Source organism: Arvicanthis niloticus, chromosome 20, assembly GCF_011762505.2.
Source record: "Arvicanthis niloticus isolate mArvNil1 chromosome 20, mArvNil1.pat.X, whole genome shotgun sequence".
In the NCBI taxonomy this organism is placed as follows: Eukaryota; Metazoa; Chordata; class Mammalia; order Rodentia; family Muridae; genus Arvicanthis; species Arvicanthis niloticus.
Window position 1 is genome coordinate 4,742,941 of NC_047677.1, and position 24,882 is coordinate 4,767,822.

Here is a 24,882-nt window from a genome sequence, read left to right on the forward strand (position 1 = left end):
TAGCTAGCCAGAAAACTCAAGGATCTACCTGTTCCCAGCTCACTGGAATTACACATTCAGGCCATCACACCCAGCTTTTTGACATAGTTGTAGGTATCAAACTCAGGTTCTCCTGCTTGAAAGGCAAGCACTTTCCTAAGTGCTCTCTACAGCTCCAAATGATGCACCTTTAAATAGTAAAAGACACTCTTAAGCTCTGTGCTTGTTCAGTTATTGTACATGGCATATATCCTTTTTGCTAAAGGGTAAATCAAATCAAAAGAAAGAAATATTTAAAGTCATCTACACTATCAAATTCTCCTTTGAGTTGGATCCTCTGAGTTGGATCTTGAAGCCTCTAAGGTTTATTCCAGAGCATATGGCTGGCTATATGCTGGAGCCATGACTGTGTCATGGGGCTGTGTAACTGGTCCTTAATCCTGACATGGTACAAGGCATCAGCAGCCACTGTCACTTAAGTAAGGCTTCAAACATTATTGCCCAAGTATTTCTACTAGAAAACAGCAGGAAAAAACACACTAACATCTAGATGTGTGTGTATAAATAACAGTTTTCAATTTCTTTGTATATGTACCTTTTTGGCAAATATCCTGAGACCCAATGTACTCTGAGGGAACACGGTGATAAAGGGAGACAGCTCAGGTGTTTGATGACCCATGTACTAGAGAGGACTGTGTCTCCTTGAATCTAACTGGACAGTCACTGCTTTCCCTCATAAGGATGTTGGCAAGGAACTTATTCTAAGGAGAAGAAAGTGTGTTAGCCCTGATGTTTTAAAAGTCCTTAACTTATGGCTGCATTGTTGGTATTATTTTAAATCTGAGATTACTTTGCAGAAATCTTTTTAAGCTTCTTTTCTAGCTAGGAAGTGTTCACTAGTATGTGTGAATCCCCACAACAAGGAACTGCATGTTGAAATGGGATGGAGGAAGAGAGGGCTGCTGCCCACCCTGCTGCTTCGGCATGCTTTTGTTCCCATGGAAACTGGACATCAGCGTTAGCCAGAGCACTGAAGATTAGTGTCTTTATCCATCGCTCTCATTTTAAAAGATTTATAAATTGCAAGTTTTCATATTTTATTCTTTCTTCTTTGATTAGGTGTTTTGCATGCTATATTTAGAAGGTTTTATGGACAGAAACGTTTATGCTTAATGTTCCTGGAAACTGATTCTAGAATACCGGAGAGATAATATTCCAATATTCCAGAATTTGGGAGACCAGTGTGGCAAAGTGTTTTATTTTATTTTTATTTTTTATATTTATTTATTTTAGCATGTATGAATGTTTTACTTACATGTATATATGCTCTTGTACCATGAGCATGCCTGGCCCACAGATGGGCAAAACAGGGAGTTGGGCCCCTTGGAACTAGAGTTATAGATGGTTGTGACGTACCATATGGGTATGAGGAACAATCCTTGGTCCTCTGCAAGAACAAGTGCTCTTAAATGCTGAGCTACTCTCCAGCCCCTGGTTATTATTTTAGATGTTGAGGAAAAGTGGTTATAAAGAGCTGGTGGTTCAAATGTACAGAACTGTGATTTGGGCCGTTACGTGGTACTTCTGCTCATGTCAATAGAATTAAACATGAAAGATTAGAGCACAAAATTTTCCCTTTTTATGTTTATTCCTTTAGTAATACTTGGTCTTTTTTGTTTTGTTTTGTTTTTTGTTTTGTTTTTTTTTTTTGCTTGCTTCCTTCCTTCCTTTCTTCCTTCCTTTCTTCCTTGCTTCCTTGCTTCCTTCCTTCCTTGTTTCCTTCCTTCCTTCCTTGCTTCCTTGCTTCCTTGCTTCCTTGCTTCCTTGCTTCCTTGCTTCCTTGCTTCCTTGCTTCCTTGCTTCCTTGCTTCCTTGCTTCCTTGCTTCCTTGCTTCCTTGCTTGCTTTTGTGGTGCTGGCGATCAAATGCAGGCTCTTGCATGTGCTTGGTGAGTGCACTGGGCATAGTCTTAGCAATGTTTATTATTAGGAATGACTCCAGCTACCTACCCCACCCACTCATGTGTCAGCTATGGCAATATCTCTTCCACATCTAGAAACTTCAATAGCACTAGACCTATGAGTAGTCCCAGGCCCCTTTTCTGATTTTTGGGTTCGTCTGTCTGATACATGCAGTGTTGTTCCAAGCCTCTCCAAATCTTACAGCAATTCTTTCCTCTGAACATCAAGACTGAAGAGACTTGGAGGGTGAGAACTATTTAATTTTTTAAAATTAAGTACAGAGGGCTCTAAAAGTAATAGAGAAAACATCACTGTTTCTTATTTGATTGGTGGCCTTGGGCCACTAATTAGGTGAAAAGAGAATTTTCCTGTGGGCTACACGAACCCCTGAGAAGCAAAGCGAATCTAAATAGGGCATGTAAACCTATGTAGAAGCCAAAAAAGTGTCACCGTCACCTCCTTCACAAAGGAGCAAAGCTATCACTTTGTTCATTAAAATGTTGACTTTTAAAGGTTTAAATTTTAAGCTAAAAACATGCACTTTAATGCATTGATATCAATAACTATTGATAATCTGGCTATGCTTTTCGAACGTTCTTCTAAAAATTGTAGCCATATGTCTCAAGTTTTTGTTTGTTAATCTATCTATCTATCTATCTATCTATCTATCTATCTATCTATCTTTTTCCCACACCCCTCATATGTGTGTGTGTGTGTGTGTGTGTGTGTGTGTGTAGTTTTATGGCAGGTGTTGTATATGTTTGGGGTTTGGGGATACACACAAGAGAAGCTACAGCAGGACACTAGGTGTCTTCCTCTATCAATTTGCACCTCGTTTCCCTAAGACAAGGACTCTCATTGAACTGGAAGCTCCCCATTTTGTCTAGGCTGCCTGACCAGCAGACTCCTGGGATTCTCCCCCAACTCCAGCCCACCTGCCCACACCAAGTATTCACATAGCAGGAATGCACATCCACATCGCTGCCCAGCTTTTTATACGAGTGCTTGCCGTTTCAGCTCAGGCCCTTATGCTTGCAGTGCAAATGCTTTACCCTCTGCCCATCTCTTCAGCCTTATTACACTAGTCATAGCATGAGGAGACTTGAAACATTCGCTGAGCCTCTTTATCCAAATTACCATATTTCCCCATTAAAAAATATGTCATTGGATTGAAAGTGTACCTCAGTTGGTAGAGTGCTTACTTAGCATGCACAAAATCCTAGGTTCAGTCCCCAGCACCATATAAAACTGACTGTGGTGACACATGCCTTCTAATCCCAGCATTCAAGAGGTAGAGGCATGAGGATCAGAAATTCCAGGCCAGCTTTAGCTAAAAAAAAAAAAAAAAGAGTTCAAGCCAACTTGGTCTGTATAAGACATTTTTTAAACACATGTATCAATAATATCAATAATCCAGAGTTAGAGCTTCTCATATTAAAAAGACATAAGTTCAGGAAAGGTCTATGAATTATTTTTCTCCTTGTCACTGAGTGATATGGGTCTTTAGCACAGTGTTTTCTTGTTAGTTTTATAAGCCACATGTGAAAGCTTCACGTGATTGCTTCAACAACTGCTTAATTTGCCATCAAAAAACTTGGGGGATTTAATTTTGCATTCATGGGAGGGGAGAGAGGAAAGTAAGCTTTACCTGAAATAGAAAAAACTGGCATTCCATTTATAGAGATAGCATGAAATAGTCTAGCCTAGCGGACACACCAAGGCCTGCATTTAAGCTAACACCTTTTCTTATAATGTATTTTAACTGAAAGTCCAAGGCTTTCTTGTTTTGTTGTTGTTTGTTGTTTTTTTTTTAAGTTAATGCATATAAATGTATCCAATGTCACTGCAAAGGAAGAAGAAATCGATCTGAGACAGAAACACTACTGCTGGGGTTTAATCCTAGCATTTCTAAGTGTAAATCAGTCCTTAAAGTTGAGAATAAATGTGTGTCCATGCAAAATATTCAGTTTTATAGCACTTAAAATTTACTTCACCAAATGCTTTTCAGTGGTTTTATACTGCCATTCACTAAAGCATAACAAGTAGATTCACTTGGTAGCACAGAATCCAAGCATCTTTTAGGACCGGTTTTAAATAAATCATTGGGTTAATATGATTTAGGGAGTAGGGGGCCGGGCTTCATTGTTGGAGCTTGTGTTCAGCTCAGGTATCTGCAGAGGCATACAGGTGAGATGGAGCACCGCTAGAATAGACTCTGATGAGCTTCCTGATTTCAATTCAGTGTAAGCCTAGGATGAAAGAGTCTAGGTTTTCATTTATTCATTATCCATTCATTCATATGCTAATTATTTACCAAGCTTTTTCCAAGGACCAGTGACTTACACTTCAGGTGCTTCTCTAACTGGAAAAATGGACACCTTCGCTGGAGCTGGGTTTCCTGAGGAAGACAAGGAGAAAAGGCAGACAGGCCAAAGGGGCTGTACCAGGTTAACACCTGATGATTGATTGATTGATTGATTGATTGATTGATTGATTGAGGCTGGTTGGTGTTTTGCATAGGTTATTTCAATCTCTGTGGAAGGGCAGGGTTTTTTTTTTTTTCTTTTATAGATATACATAGTTAATTAATCTTCCCAAGGCTGCACAGCAAAGAGGAGCTATAATAAACAAGATCTGCCTAATTGATTCGCCCTGTCTGAGTGTGTATGTGTGTGTGTGTGTGTGTGTGTGTGTGTGTCTGTGTAGAGGAAATACAAAAAGTTGAGAAATACACACACATGCTAGGAATCTGAGCCTGTGACTTAAGCATGTCATCTTCCTATCACAGTGCTTATTGGAGTTTATCATTTAGTAAGAATTTAATCAGTGCTGGTGAAACAGAGAAGATGCGTGGCTCAGCCTACTTCCTGACTGAATATGGGAGACTGAGCTGGAAGGCCCGCTCACGGAGTACACTGGTACCTGTGCTGTCATTTTTCTATAGTTGGAATGCAAGTACAGGTGACCTACACGGCGTTCACCTGCTTGTGAACATATCTGTGGTGGCTGCTAGTGTGGGAATGGATTTCTGAGTGAGTGCTACTCAATTCAAAGTTGAACTTCCCGACTGCACTTGGAAAACATACTGTTTTAATTAGGAAGTACTAAACATTACCTTTGGTAGCAAGTTTTATAAAGGTAGAGACTTTCTCCAGGTAGCAGTTCCTTACACAAAGTCTCTGTGAACACGAAAGCTAGATGAATGGTGTCCTTACTGTGTTTGGGCACCGCAGGAAAGTAGTACTTGGTGTAGGAGGTGGGGCTTTCTTTAGGAAAGACAAGAATGGAGTAGGTTAGCTTGCTCTCGACTAACACTGATGCACAGAAGTTTAGCAAAGTGCCAAGGTTGTGCACGATATGTAATAAATCCCATACATTTTACATGATAAAATTGGTGGAAAGGTTTTTTTTTTTTTTTTTTTTTTTTTTTTTTTGGTGTTTGGGGTTTGTTTGCTTATGGTATTGTTTTGTTTTACTTAAAGATATAATTTAAACATGTTCATTTAAATATGTAAGCCAAAGAAGCTGTGGGGTCCTCTAGGAAGACTGAGTCCAATTCATCCCCAATGCCATGTCTTCTCACATCACTGAATGAATATTTGGCCACCTGCCCCATCGTTCCATTCCATGAAGCATGAAAGAAATGACGTTTTTCTTAATTTTGCTCCTAGAAAAGGTTTGTTTATAAGCAGTATTACATCCTGATTGGGACAGACCACTAATTTATTATCCTGCTGAATGGAGTGATGGGGTATTTACCCTGATGCTGAGGGTTACCTGACCAAGAGTTATGGCTCTAAGAGGCCCTTGTCTCTCTAGTGATGATTCCTGATAGATCTGAGCTGCTGCTTGGATCCTTTCCGAACCTTCATAGCGAAACCAGCCTATTAACATAGACAACACGGTTATTTGCCTTTCTCTGTAGCTTTAATAGTTTAAACACGGCTAACAGTCTTAAGAAATGTGTTCTGTTATTTTTTGCAGTTTAGAGCTGCGAGGGTAGACACTAACAGTAGATGTGACTACACTTTAATAGATTAAGTTTTATACTTACTCTGAATCCCTGAAATGTGAAGTAACACACGTTCTGGAGAAGTGTTCTTTAAGGAGTATATGACTGGGAAACACAGGCCAGGACTGTAGGCAGTTCCTTTGACGAGAAGCGTTGCAAGGTTTCCTGTACATAAGTGTAGTTATCATGTGTGTGGTTCCAGTAGCATTGCTCCCGGACAAAATTACGACAATGGATTGTAGTGGAAAAGTTGTTCTTAATCACGGTCGTCACATTGGTATGCAGTGAGGCGGCTGTCATTGAAACTTGAGTGTTGGTTGTGCGTTGCAGGAACGCCCTGACAGATCTCTGAATAGAAACCTGACAGAGTTTAGTGGAGGAGGTAATAAAAGGAGATCATCTGAATTCAGGGAGCAGATGTTCTCTTTCTTTCTTTTTTTTTTCAGTTTTTTTTTTTTTTGTTTGTTTGTTTACAATCCAGCCATTGCCCCCACTCCTAGTCCCCCTCTCCTCCAATTCCTCACCCCATTCCTGTCCCTGAGAGGATGTTTCCTCACCACCAAGCCTCCCCCCTTCCCTGGGGCCTCAAGTCTCTCGAGAACTCCAAGCATCTTCTCTCAGTGAGGCCAGACCATGTAGTCCTCTGCTGTGTATGTGTTGCGGGCCTTGGAAATGTTCTCATTCAAAACATCTTTTCAACTCAGTGAAAATGTGGTGCTGTGTAGAATCCCAATAGTTAAAGTCTGAACAAGCTTTGTTATAAGTAACTAGCTCATGGCCTGGAGACCCAGTGAGATAAATTACTTTCTCAGGGGAAGCTTATGGTTCTGCAGTTTCTCAGACGAATGGGAGCTGGAGCTGACTTGGCTCTAGAACTGTCATATCGTTTTGTTTTCCTGGCCAAGCCTGTGATTCTGCTGACTGGGATCTAATAGATATCATGCTCTGGGTAGATTTGAAGGATGAGTTGCTTATGAAAATGTAACCTAACTAGAATTTCTCTGTGCTCTTTAAAATGCTGTCTCGCTTGGTAAGAGTCTTTCAGACACTCATTTTAGAAAATCTTCTGAAGGGGTCACTATTTTTGTCACCAATCAGTGGTAGAGTCTTCATATCCAGGATTCATAGTGTGTTGGTTAGGATGAAGCCTTTTCCAGGACAGGAGCTTGACAAGATGCTAATTTAAGGATTAGGAGAGGAGAACATTATTGTTTTTCCATTTTAGCAATCTTTGTCAATTTATCTGATAATTTTAGATGTCTTGTAAATTGGAGAAGAAAAAAAGAGAAAGACAATTCAAGAATTTGAGGTTAAAGTTGATGGTCTAAGGGACCCAAGTTATAGGCACTGTCCTTGTCAGGTTTTCTATTGCTGTGATGAAACATCAGGACCAAAAGCAACTCGGGGAGGTAAGGGTTTAATTGGACTTACCTATCTTGAGTCACAGTCTATTGATTGAAGCCACAGATTCAAATTGAGCATGAACCTGGAAGTAGGAGGTGGTGAAGAGGTCATGGAAGAATGCTGCTTACTGGCTTCCTCTCCATGGCTTACTCAATATGCTTTCTTATAGAAACCAGGACCACCAGCCCAGGAATGGCACCACCCATAATGGGCTAGGCTCTCCCCCATCAATTCCTAATTAAGGAAGTGTGCTACAGGCTTGCCTACTGCTTGATCTTATGGAGACATTTTCTCAACTGAGGTTTCCTCCTCTTGAATGGTTCGAGCCTGTGTTAAGTTGATATATCTGTAGCCAGCACAGGCTCTAAGTAATGCTCATAACCAAAGCATACTTTCTCAGTGAACTACAGCACTCAACCTACTGATATTTTTATGTCAACTTAATTATACCACCTATTTTATTAAACTTATGTATGAATTTGTTGAACGTGTTCTATGTTTGTATAGCAATGCTAGAAGAAAAACGAAAAAGCAGTCTCTAATTGAGATCTACTTAAGTGTATAGTATATCTTCAGACATGGCCAACCTATAGTTGCTAATCAGTCTGACACTAGCAGGGTCATTCAGTTTAAACAAAAGGCTGAATATACTGCTCAAATTGTAACTCCCATAAGACTATACCCTAGATACAACAGACTATCCAGATGGCAACAGCTGTCTACTGGATGAGTGACTTCTCCAGGTATGTGTTCTGCCTGACGTTCGGTGTACCTTCTAGGAAGTGCATACCTGTCTTTTACCAGTGACAAAACAGATGTTAAGAGAGAGCAAATACGTTCTCCAGAATCTAACACTCAAATCAGTCTCCAACCTAATCCTCCTAATTCACAGCAGAATTTTTAGTTAGTTAATTTTTTTAATGTATGTGTGTACATGGTGGTGTGTGCGTGTGTGCGTGTGTGTGTGTGTGTGTGTGTGTGTTCTTGTGTGTGTGAGCACACGTGCTTCATAAGAGTAAGTATATGGCTGTCTTCTATTATCCTCTGCCTTATTCCCTTGAGAGGTCTCTCACTCATTTAGCAAACAGCTGTTCTGGCTGGGCTGGCTGGCCAGGGACAGGAAGCTCCCACGGTCTTCCTTTCTTTAGCCCCCAGTGCTGCACTTACAGTCACACATGGTCATGCCCACCCTTTTTCCATGAGTGTGGGGATTCAAACTCAAGCCCAAATTTTTGTATAATCAAGCATCCTAAGCCGTCTTCCTAGCCCCTGACCAGAATGTTCATAGCTACTAACCATTTTGTTAGAATACGAAATTTTATTCCCCCCAACCCTTTTGTTGTTTTCATCTAAGGTTCTATAAGGAATGATCCAAAGTGTCCAAATGCCAATCTTCTGACCCAAAAAATAATATACCCTAGAATATTTTAAAAGAGCTCAACTTAAGGTTTGTAACTAATGTAACTTTGGAAAAATGAGGTAGAAGGAATTGTATTGGGCAGGGGCCGGGAGGCGTTGTTTCGGTGTAGTTCTGGTTTCCAAGCACGGGAAGATGGTGAGAGTTAAGGATCGTGATGCTGTGGTATCCCTGAGCAAGTGTTTCAAAGACAAGGGCATTCCAATCGCTGGCAACCTGGGTGGCTTCAACTAACAATCCTGACTTTGCCTTGGGCTCCCTAGATGATTCGGTCCCTGCAACTGAAATGTCATAGCCGCCGACCTTGAGCGCAGGACTTTGCAAGGTTATCTTTCAGTATGTTACAGCAAAGCAAGATAAATAGAATGCAGGTTCTGGAATACACACAGAGCTGGATCAATAGCTGTTTGACTAACTGCATCCAATAAGTGATTGATGTCTAGATTGAGATATATTTCTGATGGCAATTGACATGGCTCAGTCCCCTACCTTGCAATAATTTTTATCAGATGTCTATACAAAGGTCTCAACTGTCCAATGCATTTTAAAGGGGAAATAGGAAAAGCATGTGTAATGAGCCTAGAGCCAGAATCAGGAAATAAAACCACCACTATGAGTAAGTAAAAACATGAAGGCCTGTTTTCTGGTTTAAAAACTAAAAAAATACAAATACCAACTAAGTCAAATGTGCTGTAAGGACTTAAATTCATTTGAGTTTTATTAGACATTATTTTTGTTAGATAAGATGTATAACCAAACTAAATGAGATAAATTTTCTCTCTCTCTCTCTCTCTCTCTCTCTCTCTCTCTCTCTCTCTCTCTCTCTCTTTTAAATCGGAGGTTGTGTGGACTAACAGCAGGGTTTAAATGACCCTCATTCAGAGTGATCCATTTTAGTGATAACTTCCATAACACAGATGGTGTTTAATCCAAATCTATAAGTTGCAAGTCATAAATTATTCAGTACAATTAAACAAACTCACAGCATGGTTTTATTTTATAGTGGTTTTATCTACCTTTATCTAACAGTTCTAACTTTTTTATAGGTTTTCTTTTGCAGGAACTTTCTTAAGTAGGAACTTCAGCTATTGGATCCCTAGATCCTTTGAGGGAGAGCATGCAGGAATGAAATAATCCATCTCTTATTTGTTTCTGAAACTGTTTTCCGAAATGTAGACTCTGTAAGTTTAAGGATCTTGCCAGTTTTCATTGCTGTGCTCACAGGACCTAGGACTGGGCCTGGCATATAGTAGTTGCTTAATAAATGGTCCCTAAAAGTGATATCTCAAATGGTTTTTCTAAGTTCGTCTGACAGATGCTACTTCCATACATTCTAGTTTGCTCTTAGCCCTTGTCATTATCCGTGAGTGGTTTGATGTTAACCAGAAGTGACAGTTACTTAGTAGGCCCGATGAAGTGTACCTTGTATCTGTTGGGGGTCATACTGTGCTAATCACCTCATTTCAAAATACAAGACAGATTCACTTAGCAGTCAAATATTATAGTCATAAAACTATTGGTGGTAATTACTACTTAAGTATCACAATTATTTGACCATTAATAACCAGGCATGGAGCGTAGTCTGCGAGGTAGCCGCAGAGTTCAGAACAGCCAGGGTTTGAACCATGAATAAACATGTTCCCATTCAAATCCTAATTCTCTCACTGTTGTGTGAACTTCAAAAGGTCACATTAATCACTATCAGCCTGACTTGTTTCTCGTTCTGTGGACAGGGCACAGGAATAATAATTAATTCCAAAGGTCTGCGTGGGGATGAAAGAACACAGGAGATGAGTAAAGCATGTGCCATATTATAAATAATAAAAGCAAGCTACTGCTGATAGCACTATGAAGCACTCTAGCAATGATGGCACGAACTATTATCACCGTTGTGCCAAGACAGAGTGTCACCTCAGAGCTGTGACTGGGAAGGCAAAGGCTTGGAGCAGCACTGGAACTCAAGCCCTGGGCTTACGCCCCATTAGCATTCTGTCTGTGCCGCTTTAACATAATGGAAACAGATTGCTAGACTAGTGTAGAGCTAGCAGCCACACTATAGTCTGATTGGCCTTTCAGGAAGAAAAAGCAGGCAAATGAAGGAAATAACGAGAACACGGAATAGGAAAAAAAAAATAATAATAAAAGCCCTGATCCCGGTGCCTTTGTACAGATACAGAATAACAAGTATTAGGTCTGCATCCGCATGTAGGAAAGAAAGAATTTCAGCTTATGGTATTTTTATAATTTTGCTTTGAGTCAGAATTATTCCTTATCATCTTAACCATACTTTGCCATCATTTACAAGGGAGTGTTTGTCTTCCCTATAGGTGCCCCTGGGCAAGCACACAGGTCTGAGCAGACTTTAAATTAGAGCAGCTTACCGTATACCATGTGCGTTCATTCCACATGCTATCATTATGGCTTAACCTTCTTCACTTTGTTCCCATAGAATGCTGAAGTTTCTGTTTTTGAAGTAAACATACGCTTCGTTGGTGGACTGCTGTCAGCCTACTATTTGTCCGGAGAGGAGGTAAGATGCAAAATCGTATAGACGTGTGACTTATGACATGTCTCCAAATTACTCTTTGGGTTAAATGTGCCGTTTGTGGTGTGGATTTAGAAAAAATCCACTGAAGTCTCATGTTCTGATGCTCAGTTTTACTTCTCAAAATGTGTGCCAATTAAATGAACAAGCCAGGGGAAGTCTGAGGGTTCCTACTGTCAGGTGAAGGTGCTGCCTTTAAAAGCATGGCCCCATTATGCTGTGTGCTGTGATTAGAAGTACCAATCCCACATGTCTGCGGCCGTATTAACAATGTTTAGCGTAACCGCAGACTTGTGGGTGAATTTTTGCCTCAAAATTTATTTTCATGTTAGAATGTTAGCTTAGTAAAAACTTAAGTAAAGAAGGCATGACAAACAAGATCTTAAAATGACAGTAGTTGTGAAGCTGAGGGCTTGCCAGCCTATGACCCTGCAGGCCAGTGTCCCTGTGAGAAATGCTTCCTTCTCTTCCTGAGTCAAGGCTTAATGAATTATCTGCTGCTTGGGGCAAAGCACGGATTTTTAATTTACTCTTTTTTTTTTTATTTGGTGGATTAAAGACTTTTGTATCACACCCATCAAGGGCACCGATGCTATTTTCTTGAAAGCATTTGGACAACTTTGTGAATTATGTTAAGTGTCCACTAAAGAGTTTCAGGAATGGACTTACCTGCAGTACTGACAGCGTTAAGAGCTGACATCAAGGAAACAGTCACGTATTTCAGCCACATGTCAGTCAGATTTACGTGAGGCTCAGCATTCTGGCTCGAGGAGAGAGTAGATCTTAGCCTGCGTAGTATTTCATGTATTTCTGTGCTTCAAACAGATTTAAGCAGGGTAATAAATGTTTAATGAGAGAGACTGCTTGACTTTGTTCCTGTCTCCAAGGTGCTTTTCTCATTAGAGCAAAGCAGCTCTCACGCTGTTCGTTCTCTCTCTCTCTCTCTCTCTCTCTCTTTCTCTCTCTCTCTCTCTCTCTGTCTGTCTTTTTCTCTCTCTGGATTTGGTTCTACCATAATTTTTTACAGTGTGTAGATGGACCCTTTAGTCCCCTAAAGCATCATTCTAGCCTGGGAAACAAAGGCCTCTGCTGTGTTAGTCCCCCTTTCCTCTTTTTTTTTTTTTCCAGTTAGTTTTCTCTGTTTTGTTCTCATTAGGACAGCCCAGGTTAGCATCCCTAAGCAAGAGCAACTGTCTTTTATAAAAGCAGCATGCAAATTAATGTCTGTTTATGAACATGTTCCTAATCTTCTCATTGTTGGGACACAGCGTGCTAAGATGACCTTGCTTTTATGTTCCTCCATAATCTACACATAGATGACACAATTTGGAAAACGCAAGTCGCGTGTCAGTCGGCCTGCGAGCTTTATGGGATGTGTAGGGAGTACGAAGAGAACAAATCTATATTTCTTCTAAAGATTCATCTTTTTCATTAGCTTTTTAAAGTTTCTCCTGCCTCAGGATTCCATACATATGAGTGGTTCTTTTTCTATGAATATTCGATATATATGGATGTGCTTATCTAAATGAAATGTCCACAAATGATATCATTTGTTTCTAAGTACAATAATCAGTTCAAGGCCTTGTAAGAATTTTTATTTAACTTTATTTTTGAGATTATGAAATAATTGCATCACTTCTTTTTTTTCCCTATCTGCTTGCCCTCTTTCAAATTAATGACCTTAGTTTTCATTAATTGTTATTACATACATATATGTGCACATATGTATATGTGTATACACACACACACACACACACACACACATATATATATATATATATATATAAATTATTCACTATACACACATGCATAAATACAACCTGTTCAAGTTCATACAATGGGACTTGTATGTTTATATCCTCAGGGCTGCTCATTTGATCCTGGATACCCACTTAGTGTGTTCTTTCCTGGAAAAGACCATTTCTTTCACTCCACATTTCTTAGTGGTCTGTGGATCTTTGGGTAAAGTTGAGGCCCCTGAGTTTTTCCCTATCTATGTTACAATGTTTACTCGTGTGCTCCTTGTTGAGTTTATTTTTAAGAACGCGTGTTGATTAGATATCATGGGTGTAGCTCCCGATGTTTTTAGGAGGCAAATCCCACAACTCTCTGTTCCTCTGGTTCTTACGTTCATGCTGTTCTCACTTCTGCAATACTCTCCGAGCCTTAGATGCAGGAGTTATGCTGTAAATGTATCAGTTGGGACTGGGCTCCACAACTCTGCGCTCCATTGGTTGTGCCTTTCTGCAGTGGTCTGTCTCTGCTACAAAGAGAAGTTTCTTGGGCGAGGAGTGAGGATTACATTTATCTGTAGGTCTAAGGGCATAGTTTTAGAATGTATCTAGGAATCATTCCAGCTTGGTAAAGTAGCAGTTATAAGTTCTCTTACAAGATCCATGACTTTAGTGCTGGGTAGTTGACTAAGTTTCCAGTACCAGGCATGATTTTTCCTCTTTGTGAGTTGGTCTTTGAGTCCAATTAGAGAGCTGTGGTTACTGCCAAGATGTGTGTGCCACTACCTCGGCCTTGGGACTGTGGTGCCCTGCTGGCCATTGTTATTGGTTTGTAGGTGTAGCCGCTGGGCAGGACTGTAGGTTACTTCTCTGTATTGGAAGTTTCCTTGGAGCCTTCTGGTACCAAGAAAACTAGTCCAAAAAACCTTGAGGCTTTCAGGTCAGTTCCAGCTCCAGGGCCGCTGGGCCCTGTGTTTGAAATGTATGGTATCTAAAGCATTAGAGAGTTACCTTCCACCTCTGCAGGAATGGTTGTTGTTCATACATAGAAAAAAACATTGCTTTGTGCAAGTTGATTCTGTGTTCTGCCACATTGTTGAATTTGTTTGTTGTTTCTAGGGGTTTTCTGGTGAATGTTTTTTGGGAGATCTTTAATAAGTAAAATCATGTCATCTGCAAATGTGGTCAGTTAGCTTAACGTCTTTCCCTTTGTGTATCCCTTTAATTTTCCTCTCTTGCCTTATTGCTATGGCTAGTTCTTCGAGAACAATATTAAAATATTAAACAATATTAAAACGTGTGACATAATAGACATAATAGACATTCCAGTCTCATTCCTGACTGTGTTGTAATTGGTTCAAGCTTTTCTTCATTTAGAGTGATACTGGCTGTTGATTTCTCATGCACAGGTTTTATTCTCTAGCCCAACATGTTTATCATGAAGGCCTGTTTGATTTCATCAAAGAATTTTTTTTCTAAATCTATTAAAATCATCCTGCAATTTATGTTATAAAGTACATTTATGCATTTTATTGCATTTATTAACTTGCCTCTGTTATATCTGCATTTCAGGGATAAAGCCATCTTGGTAATGGCATGCAGCGGTTTTGATATGTGTCAGTGTTCTGTTTGCAAATATTTTGTTTAAGAAGTTGTCGATCTATGTTCATCATGGATACTGATCCATAGTTTGCTTCTTTCTTGTTTCTTTATCCTGTTTTAGTATCAGCGTGATACTGATACTATCTATTATGTCTATTATGTCACATGTTTTAATATTGTTTAATATTGTTCTTGAAGATCTAGCCATAGCAATAAGGCAGGAGGGGAAAATTAAAGGGATACACAAAGGGAAAGACGTAAGCTAACTGACCACAGTTATGGCTCCATAGAAGGAATTTGGAGCAGCTCTTTTTCTTTCTTTCTTTTTCTTCTCTTCTCTTCTCTTCTCTTCTCTTCTCTTCTCTTTTCTTTTTTAATGGGTTAAGAATGATTGTCTTAAGATTTTCTTTGAAAGTCTTGTAGAATTTTGATGTAAATCCATCTGGCCCTGGACTTTTTTTTTTTTTTTTTTTTTAGTTGGGAGAAATTTTGTTACTATTTTAATCTCCTCATTTTATATGGGTCTCTTTAGGTGTTTGACTTCTTGGTTTATTTTAGGGGGTTTGGCAGAATCTAGAAATTCATCCATTTCTTCTTAAGTTTTCCAATTTAACAAAGTACAGTTTTTGATTTTGTATTCCCTTATAATATTTTGAATTTCTTTGGTGTCTGTTTCGCTGTTAATTTCTGATTCTGTTGTCTTTGGTTCTCCCCTCCCCCTCCCCCCAGCTGTGTCAAAGAATCAGGGTCAATTAATCGTGTATATTCTCTCTGAGAACCAGCTTAGTTTCATTGATTCTTGATATCATTCTCCTCACTTCTCTTTCATTAATTTTTGCTTTGAATTTGGCTTGTTATGTTTTTTCCTAGTTTTTTTTTTTTTTTTTTTTTTTTTATGATATCAAGACTCACTCTCACTCTGATCTTTTTTTTCTTTCTTTTTTTTTTCTTTTTTGGTTTTGGTTCTAGTTTTTCTAGACAGGGTTGCTCCGTGTAGCACTGGGAGTTCTAGAACTCACTCTGTAGACCAGGCTGGCCTCGAACTCACTGAGATCTGACTGCCTCTTTCTCCTGAGTGTACCACCAAGACTTTAATTTTTTTAATATAGGCATTTAAACCTATAAAAATTTTCCTTGCAAGTCTGCCTTCAATGTATCCCAAAGGTATTCTGTTGTGTCTCATTTTCATGTAGTTCTAGGAAATGTTTTCTTTCTTTAATTTTTCTTTGAACCATTAAACATTCATTAATGACTTTTTTAATCTCCATGAATTTGGATGTTTACTAGAAATTTGTTTGGTGTCAATTTTAAGTTATGTTGTGGTTAAATAGGATGCATGAAGTTATTTCAATCTTTTTGAATTTATAAAGATTCATTTTGTGTCCCGGAATGCAGTCTATCTTATAGAAAATCCTGTTATGCTAATGAGTAGAATGTGTATTCTCAGATGTTAGGATGAAATATTATGTAGATGTCTGTTAAGTTCCTTGGATAATATATCAGTTAATTCTGATGTTTCTCTATTTATGTTTTGTCCAGGTGATCTATTTTGTAAAGTGGACCTTTTGAAATCACCTATCTTTTAATGTTAGTCTGTGTCTTTAAACCTAGCAGACATGTTTTACGAAATTGGGTATACCAGAGTTTAGGATGCATGTTTAGGATAGTGATGTCTTCTTGGATGACTAATCCTTTGACTAGAAGGAAGAGTTGTTCTTTATTTTACTGGTTTTAGTTTGAAGGCTATTTTGTCAGCTGTTATGATAAGTGACACCCGTTTGCTTCCTGGTGCCATTTGACGGGAATATTTCTCTCCATCCTTTTATTCTAAGGTAGTGAATATCTTTAAAGCTAAAGTGTGTTTCTTGATGGATTTTGTTTTTTGATCAATTCAGCTAGCCCATGTCCTTTGACTGAGAGCTAATACCATTGATATTTAAAGTCATTGTTGAAGTGTGTGTGTTAATTGCTGTCATCCTGTTGTTGATTTTTGGTTTTATTGCTTATGTTCTTAGTGTTATTTTACAGTTAGTAATTATGGCTTTAATGTCTTTTCACAGCCTTTTGACTATTCTCATTCCTCTCATTAGCCCAAAATACTGGTTCCTATATTTACTTTAGGTTTCATTTGTTGGATATAATTTTTCTTTTAGTATATTTATGTCTGGAATTTTTTTGTTCTCCTTCAACTATGGGAGGTAGTTTTGCAGGGTATGTTAGTCTAGATTGGTCATCCTGGTTTTCACGACTTATAATGCAGTGCCCTAGGCTTCTCTTGCTTTCAGCATTTACATTGAGAAATCTGCTATTATGCTGTTGATGTTACTTTACTTGTGACTCGTGTTTGGTTGTTCTCTTGTTTATTTGTTTGATTGGTTGGTTGCTTAGTTGGTTAGTTGGTTGGTTGGTTGGATGGTTGGATGGTTTACAGCAACTTTCAATACTCTTTGTTCATTCTGTATATGTAGTGTTTTAACTATGATACTTTGTAGGGATATTCTTTTCTGGTCTTCTCTATTTACAGTTCTGTATACTTCTTGTATCTGTATGTGTGTCTTTCTTTAATGGAGAAGTTTTCTTCTATGAGATTGTTGATCTTTTCTGTGCCATTGACTTGGGGTTCTTCTCCCTCATCTATGTTATAACTTGAAGGTTATATCATATGATATCCCACATTTCCTGTATCCTAATTTCTTCTTCTTTTCCTTACTTATTTGGTCCAGAGCCTCTACTTTATCTTTAAGTCCTGACATTTGATCTTTGGCATGACTTGTCCTACTTTTAAAGATTTCCTTTGAGTTTTCTAGTTGAATTTTTTGGCTTCGAAATTCCATCTTCATTACAGCTTCAATGTTTATCTTTATATAATTGTATATTCAAGTACTAGATTGTCTTTTCCATTTCCATCAGCCTTATGTTTATATTTTCTTGGCCACTACTCAGGGACTTATTCTCTGAGTTCTTTCTCCTTAATTTCATTGAACTGGTTTTATTGTGTCTTCTTTAAACTCCTTGAATTTTGTGATGAGGTTTATAATTATTCTTTTAAATTCTGTGTCCTGGTTTCATCTGTGTAATTCTCATTTGGCAAACATTTCTACAGGACTTCTGGATTTTATAGAGGAGATAATTGCTTTTCTCTTCAAATTCTTTATATTTTTGCATTGAGATTTGTGAGTGTGGGTTTTTGTTGTTGTTGTTCCATGTCTGATATAGACAGAGCAGATCATGGCAAAAGAAAAGATGTGCAGGCTGAGTTTGACCTAGATGTTGGGTATGGCTATGGTGGAATGAGGTCAGGCGGACACAGGGTACTGGGCTGGTATACAATATGTGCATCCTGATTTGAGCCTTGACTATAGACTATTTGGAATTTTGGAGGAGGGTGATTATGGAAGAAGGGACCAGAGAGACTCACAAGGTTAGACCCTGGGTAAGTATATGTAGCTTTTGGGTTGAAAGATTATATATCGTGTGGCAGGAGCTTGTGGGTCAGCAGGAGGCATTGTGGGTCATGTGGAAGCCTAGAGGTTGGTTGCAGCACAGGCAGGGGTGCCCAGACTAGGCTGTGGCACTGGATGTGAGACCCAAGCTACATATGGATGTAGCATGGTAGAAACCTATAGGTCAAGGCGAACAGGGTGGTTTTGCTTCTTTATTTGGCTACGTTTTACAGAGAAGACAATGAAGAACACCGTCATTGAAAATCACTATCACTTCACCATATTTGCCTGTCAATTTCACTATGTAAAAAATTAATTTGTTGTGGATTTTTGTTTGTTTTACATTTTGTATTAAGAAAAAGTTAAGATGATTTTCTTATATACTTCTGTTTTAAAATAATTTTTAAATGTTGGTTCATAAAGATTTATCTTCTTACCATATTTTTTTCTTGAGTGTCCTATAAATACTGAGATTTAGGTCATTTCCAGTATCTCTGCTTTGATTACGATGGTTATAATTTGTTGGTACATATTTATTCTCCAAAGTGTGATTGCTACATGAGAAGTGGTTGGTGCTAGGTTGCTTCTGTAGATTCCTTCCCCTTCCTTTTCCTCCTAATCACTTTGTCACCTAACAATTGTTTTTTTGTTTTTTTTTTTTTGTTTTTTTGTTTTATTTCTTTATTTATTTTTTGGTCTTCTCCAACTCGTTCTGGAGAACTGCCTACCAAGAACTTGACCAGGAAAATTTATTCTAATCCTGGCCAGTTATTTGACTTTGTTTCAAGATGAAAATATGCAGTCGTTTCATAGAAATGTCCCCAATGTACCTAAGTTATTCATAACTTGGTTTCATATACCTATAAGCTTCTTTACACTTACATGAAAATCAAAGAACTTCCTAGAATTGTGTAGAATTCAACCTCATAAATTATGTCATTGAAGAGTTGCTAAGCAGCCATGATTTAAGATTCTGATTTCATCAGTGAGTTAGGAATATTGTGAAAATTATAGATCACCATTAGATAGATATATGTAGCCCTAAACTGACGTAGTCTAAAAAAAATAATACTCAGATTTATGTTACGAAGTTGAGGAAACTGGGAGCCTCTGGTTTGGGCTGCACTGCACTGCAATGGTAGTTACCATTCCAAACATAAATCGGGAAGTATGGATGCAGGGGAGCTCTAGTCTACCACGGTGTGAGCAAGACAGGAAACACCTGCAATAAACTGATTATGAACACATTCAGAAATGTAAAGGGTCTGAGCTCAGTTAAGATAGTTTATAGAATTATTGAGAGGTCAATCCACAACTTTTTTTTTTCAAAAGTCTGTAAAAGGAGTTCAAACAACTATAATAATTCTACACAGATTAAGTAGAGATAAGATGAATACTAAGTAGGAATGGCCTTTGTTAAGAATAAAAGATGAATGTGATTCACTCTATAGTAAACTCAAGGGGAATGGCACCCTCACTGGGGACAGTAACTATACAAGAACTCAGAGTGCACTCACAAGAATCTTCGATGTGCCAGAATAAATCTGTGATTTTGTGTGTGCTAAAAAGCTACGTTCTGTGTATTTCTTGAAGTCTCAATGTAAAGAAATAACATAATTTTTATTTCTACCTTGTATTTCACACAGTTAATTAACTATAACTTTCCATTTTTAAAATGTCAAAACTAAGGTAGAATTATCTACAGGAACAATTTTTAGGAACCAATGCTGTAGAATAAGAGTAATAAAATCAAAAATGGTGTTGAAAATTTACAAATATGAATGAATAAAATAAACGTAAGAAAGGCATATCAAAATAAGTGTTTTCATGTAGAAAAAAGAGCATATGAATATTACATGTCATGGCAGGCAAGATAGTTCAGTGAGTGAATGAGTTTCCCATTTAAGCCTGATGACCTCAAGTCAATCCCTAGATCCCATATAAAGGTAAGGATAGGAAACTGTCTCCACAAAGTAGTCTCTGACCTTTGAGTATCCCACTGTATGTTCATGCACAGTTATACAATAATAATGAAGTGTTTTTCTGTGTGTGTTTGCCTGCATGCATATATGTGTACCACATGCATGTCTGATGTCAGATGCGGGGCATCAGTTTTTCTGGAACTGGATTTACCTATGTTTGTAAGCCACCATGAATGCACTGAGGGAACCAAACCCAGATCCCCTGTGAGGGCAGCAAATGCTCTTAACTCCCAAGCCGTCTCTCCAGCCCCAAGGTTTTGAAATATACCATCTCATATTTGTTAGGTAGAAAGTACCAACAACTATATTGTAGCAGAAATGCATTTCATAGGACATGGTGGCACTAGTGCTCTGAAGAACAATCTGGACAAAACGTCTTTGATTGCCATAGAGGATTTCTATAGCTTGACTACCCCTTGAGATATTGCAAATTAAGAAATAGACCATTTCTTCTGTTCTTGTCTTACAGTACTCAAAATACAAGTCCCTGGGGGATAAAAAGACAAAAAAGTGAAAGAATTGAAATGATAAAAGGGTAGTGACAGAAACCTTTACCAGGTTTGGCAGAACCCTCCAACATCAAGCTGTAATGAAGTGTGGAGAGAGTTGGGGTGGTTGTTAGAAGAGAAACGGGCATTTAAATTAGATTTAAATGCACTAATGTGACAAAAAATGAGACAGGACATAGCCACACAGACTATTAACTTAATGAAACACCTATCTGATTTTAAAGCCTACTTTATTCCTTAAATTAAGGGATCACACCTAGGGGCATTTTATGTTGAAGGAAACGCGGCTATTGAGTCTAAACTAGAAGAACATAACCAACCTCCTGGACACCAAACTATTGGGAGGACTAATCTTCCATGATGGGGAGGAGTTTTTTTTTTTCCATGATGGGAGGGCAGTCTGTCTTTCCATAAGAAAAGGTAGAGAGTATTTGGTCCAAGACTGAGGAAGCAGAGGGTGACCTTTATTTTAATTGCAGCAAAATTTTCCTCTATGTTATCCACCATGCTAAAACACCACTACAAAAGTTAGTGAAGACTCACTAAGAGGACTAGCTTATACATCATCCAAGCCTCAAGGCCACCAAGGAAGGAGGAAACATGGAGGAGAGAGACTGAGAAGCTGAGCAGAAAGACAGAGATGTGTGCTTAGTTCTGGCTTGATAAGATTTAGACACTTGGAATGTTTAGAGGATTAGAAATTGTTTTGGGAATGAATTGTGGTGATGGATAATCACAAAATTATTTAGAAATCCCTTAGAAAATTAGGATATATTGATGTTGTTTTATTTCACACTCAGTCTGCTACAATCTGCTTGCAAGAGATGACTCCGAGACAATCCGTCTGTCTCCTGCCTCATTCTGCAAAGAATGAAAATGACTTACAGAGACTGCGCATGATCAAGCAGAGCTGTGGAAAGTCAAGGCGGATGATAGCTGCAGATAAGATTAGCACAGACTGCCAACTTGTTAATCATCTAAGCATTGGACAGAAATGTATCTGCAGGTTTCCTAGCGACCAGAGCCAAAAAGCAAAGAGATTTAACACCAATTTGGTCGTTGTATTCTTTTTGAAACTAAAATTTGATGACATAAAAGAACTCGTGTATAATTTTAAACATGTATGTACTAAACTTTCCACAACACAACGAGTAATCATAAAAGCAAACAAAACTCAGGAATACAATTGGATCCACTTCAGCTACAGTCACAAGTACTGTTCAAGAATTGGGCTCAAATTTATCTTCTCTCTCAAATATATGAAAGGTATTTTAATTATGATCTGTAAATATATAATTTAAATGAAAAAAAAAAGCCAAAATATCAACCATTTTCTTGCATCCACATCCTTATTGAGATAATTGCCTGGAAAGAGATGCAGAGCAGGAAGGACCAAATATTTACCCACTAGAAGACTAGAAGTTCAGAGGGGTCAGTTTGAGTAGCCCCTTCAAAGAGGAAGGTCTCACAGGTATATTTTTGAGGTATCCCAAATCAGGTTCACCTTGGTGGTCCTGGTTGGGGAAGATGCTGATTAGATGAAACATGGAGAGAAAACACACAGTGAACAGTCATGGGGTGGGTATTGTGTAAAGAAAACTTTTCTATTGGAGACACAGCGCACATTTACCGTAGATAGGGAGAGAAGGTACAGCAGACCAAAATACAGACTCCAAGTTGTGAGCCAGTGAGTTTTACTGGAATACACAAAGACAGCTAAGCCCATGCCAGAAGGGGTGACGATTCCCAAAGCTGGGAGCCCTGAGCATGCTGTCCAGACGTCACAGCCTGCTGGCAGCTCAGTAGCTTCGAGAGATCCTTTCTGGTACCTAAGTTGGTTTAATCCTCTTCCAGACAGCTCTGCTGTTTTCTGCTTCTTATAGGTATCTGGTTATCTTTGCAGCTTGGCTTGCCTGAGATTCTTCTTTGCAGCATTATTGATTACCCTGAGAGGGAGGTCCCTAGTTAATCTTTTCAATTTGGGGGACTTCCTGGAGCTATTTTGAGTTGTTTCCCTTCTAGTTTAAATCCACTTCCCTGCAGAGTGGAATGTTTCAACTGAAATTGTCACACAACAGTGGGAGAAATCACCTATCTCTTCGGCAGACTGTGTCAGACTCTGCTTTGAGTCCAAAACAGCCCTTGTGGACCGTCTGTTTTAATGAGAAAATATAACTTCAGAAACCCAAACTGGAAAATTTGAACAGCCTCAAAAAAAAAACAAAACAAAACAAATCAGGTGTTTTGAAAATTTGGGTATGATGGGACAATAAGTCCAAAGGTAACTGAAAGGGTTCCATCTGAAACGCCTCAGACATTTCTTCACTAAAGCAATGATAGAATTATGTGTCTTGCATCAATTAGTCATCAAGAAAATGTCCTATGGACACACCCACAGGCCAATCTGATGGAACCAATGCCTGACCTTCTTCCCAGGCGTGTCTAGGTTTCTGTCAGGCTGACAAAAGCTAACCAACATTCTATGTTTTCCCAATAGCTTGAACTTAATTCCAAAAGGAAGATTAAGTTTCTGCTGCATTTGTATGATTTTTACTTAATCCCTCTGTGCCGGATACTGGAAAGCATTTAGTAAGTGGTCATTAAGTGAGCTCCTCACTGCCTCTTCTGTGACCTTTACTTGTTACAATCCCAACAGAAAATATTTTCAAATGACTTTTATACTAAAATTTGTATATTGATAACATGATCCCGCAGCTGGTCTGGAGGGCTTGGATAGGCGAGTGGGAAATTGTGCATGATTGAAATTATACATGACCACTAGTTCCCTTATAAGAATAGTTCTCAACCTGCCTAACACTAGCACTACACCCCTTTAATACAGTTCCTCATGTTACGATGACCCCAACAATAATATTATTTCTGTTGCTACTTCATAAGTGTAATTTTGTTACCTTTGTGAATCATAATGTAAATAATGGTGTTTTCCAATGGCCTTAGGGTAAAGGGTCATACTACCCTCAGGTGGGTCTTGACCCACAGATGGAGAAATACTGTCTTACAAGATTTTGTGGCTCCACCCACTCTCTACCTTCAGTCAATTCCCGCCACACACACACACACACAGCCTACATCTCCCCTTTTATCTGTTAATGTGCCTGCTAGTACTCTGAAAGAGATGAGTTCTGAAAACCAGTGAGCTAGAGACTCTATCTAAATTAAATCATTATTAAATATACTGGGTCATTTATTGTGGACCTTTTAAATTGAATTGACATTGTTGGGGCATTTTCTGAAATGAAAGCCTAGGAGAAAATGATAAAGAGCAAAAGTGAAGGGGACTCTGCACATTCTCTTCAACCTGAGGGAACTATCTGATCCAGACAAAGTTTTCTAAACCATTTAATGACACATTTATGTTAATTTCTTGGAAAAGAACAATTTTAATCTCATTTATCAAATGATGCTGTTTCCTTGTTATTTTGTCCTACTGTGTTTAGCCTTATAGTTTTGTAGACATTTAGATTGGTCTCTGCATATACTTTATTACTTTAGTATTTGGCATTTGTTAGTGAAATTCTTGTAAAAATAGCTAATATTTTCATAGGGAAATGTTTAGTTTAGCAAAACGTATTAGAGAATAGTCAATTTGCTTATATTTATAATTACATTTTCATGGCTGATGAGTTATAGCTGTCACACACTGAATATCCCATTATAATTGGTGAGTTTAATTTGTAATTTAAAAGATATGTGCCAGTATATAGAATTGACACTGAAATACCGTGCATCTCAGTCAAAATGAAATTACTACCTTTCCTTGCCTTAAATTACAAAGATCATACCTCTCTCTTACTAAGGTTTTGTTGTATTTCACACTGTGTAAGTCCCACTCCTGTATTTATGATTATTTTGAAAAGCTAGAAAATGTATCACTGTGAGCATTTTGCCTCAGCAATTTGTGAAGCATTCTGCATTGAGTTCATTAAGAATTCCACCTGTAAAACTTATTGATACTTATCTGTAAATAATAGGAGTTGTCTCAGCCTTTGACCTGGTTGCCAAGTGAGTATTGGACACCTTAAAGCAAAGAAGTCACTTTGTGTCTTGATGAGCTGTTTCCGACTCTTGAGTTAGCAAAGCTCCTTACACATGAGACTTTAGATAAAGACCCGTGGGAGTGCATCCTGGCTATGGTGTAGTATCTCCCTCACAATCTACCTGAGTTGTGACAATCTGTTAGGAAAATATCCCGTTGATTTTCAGTGCTTCCATCTGAAAGCTAGCTCATAAGCTCATTGGCCAGAGAAAGTCACAAGGTCAGTGTAATTTAAAGG

At 38.5% G+C, this 24,882-nt stretch overlaps 1 protein-coding gene across 2 annotated transcripts in view; it reads left to right on the forward strand.

The window, feature by feature from the left end:
- Window positions 1–24,882, forward strand: part of Man1a1 (mannosidase alpha class 1A member 1) — a 173,489-nt gene that overhangs the window by 48,241 nt on the left and 100,366 nt on the right. For both annotated transcript variants that reach the window (XM_034524436.2, XM_034524437.2), the window contains exon 5: window positions 11,223–11,303. In XM_034524436.2, the coding sequence (XP_034380327.1) occupies window positions 11,223–11,303 (81 nt within the window). The remainder of the gene's footprint in view (window positions 1–11,222; window positions 11,304–24,882) is intronic.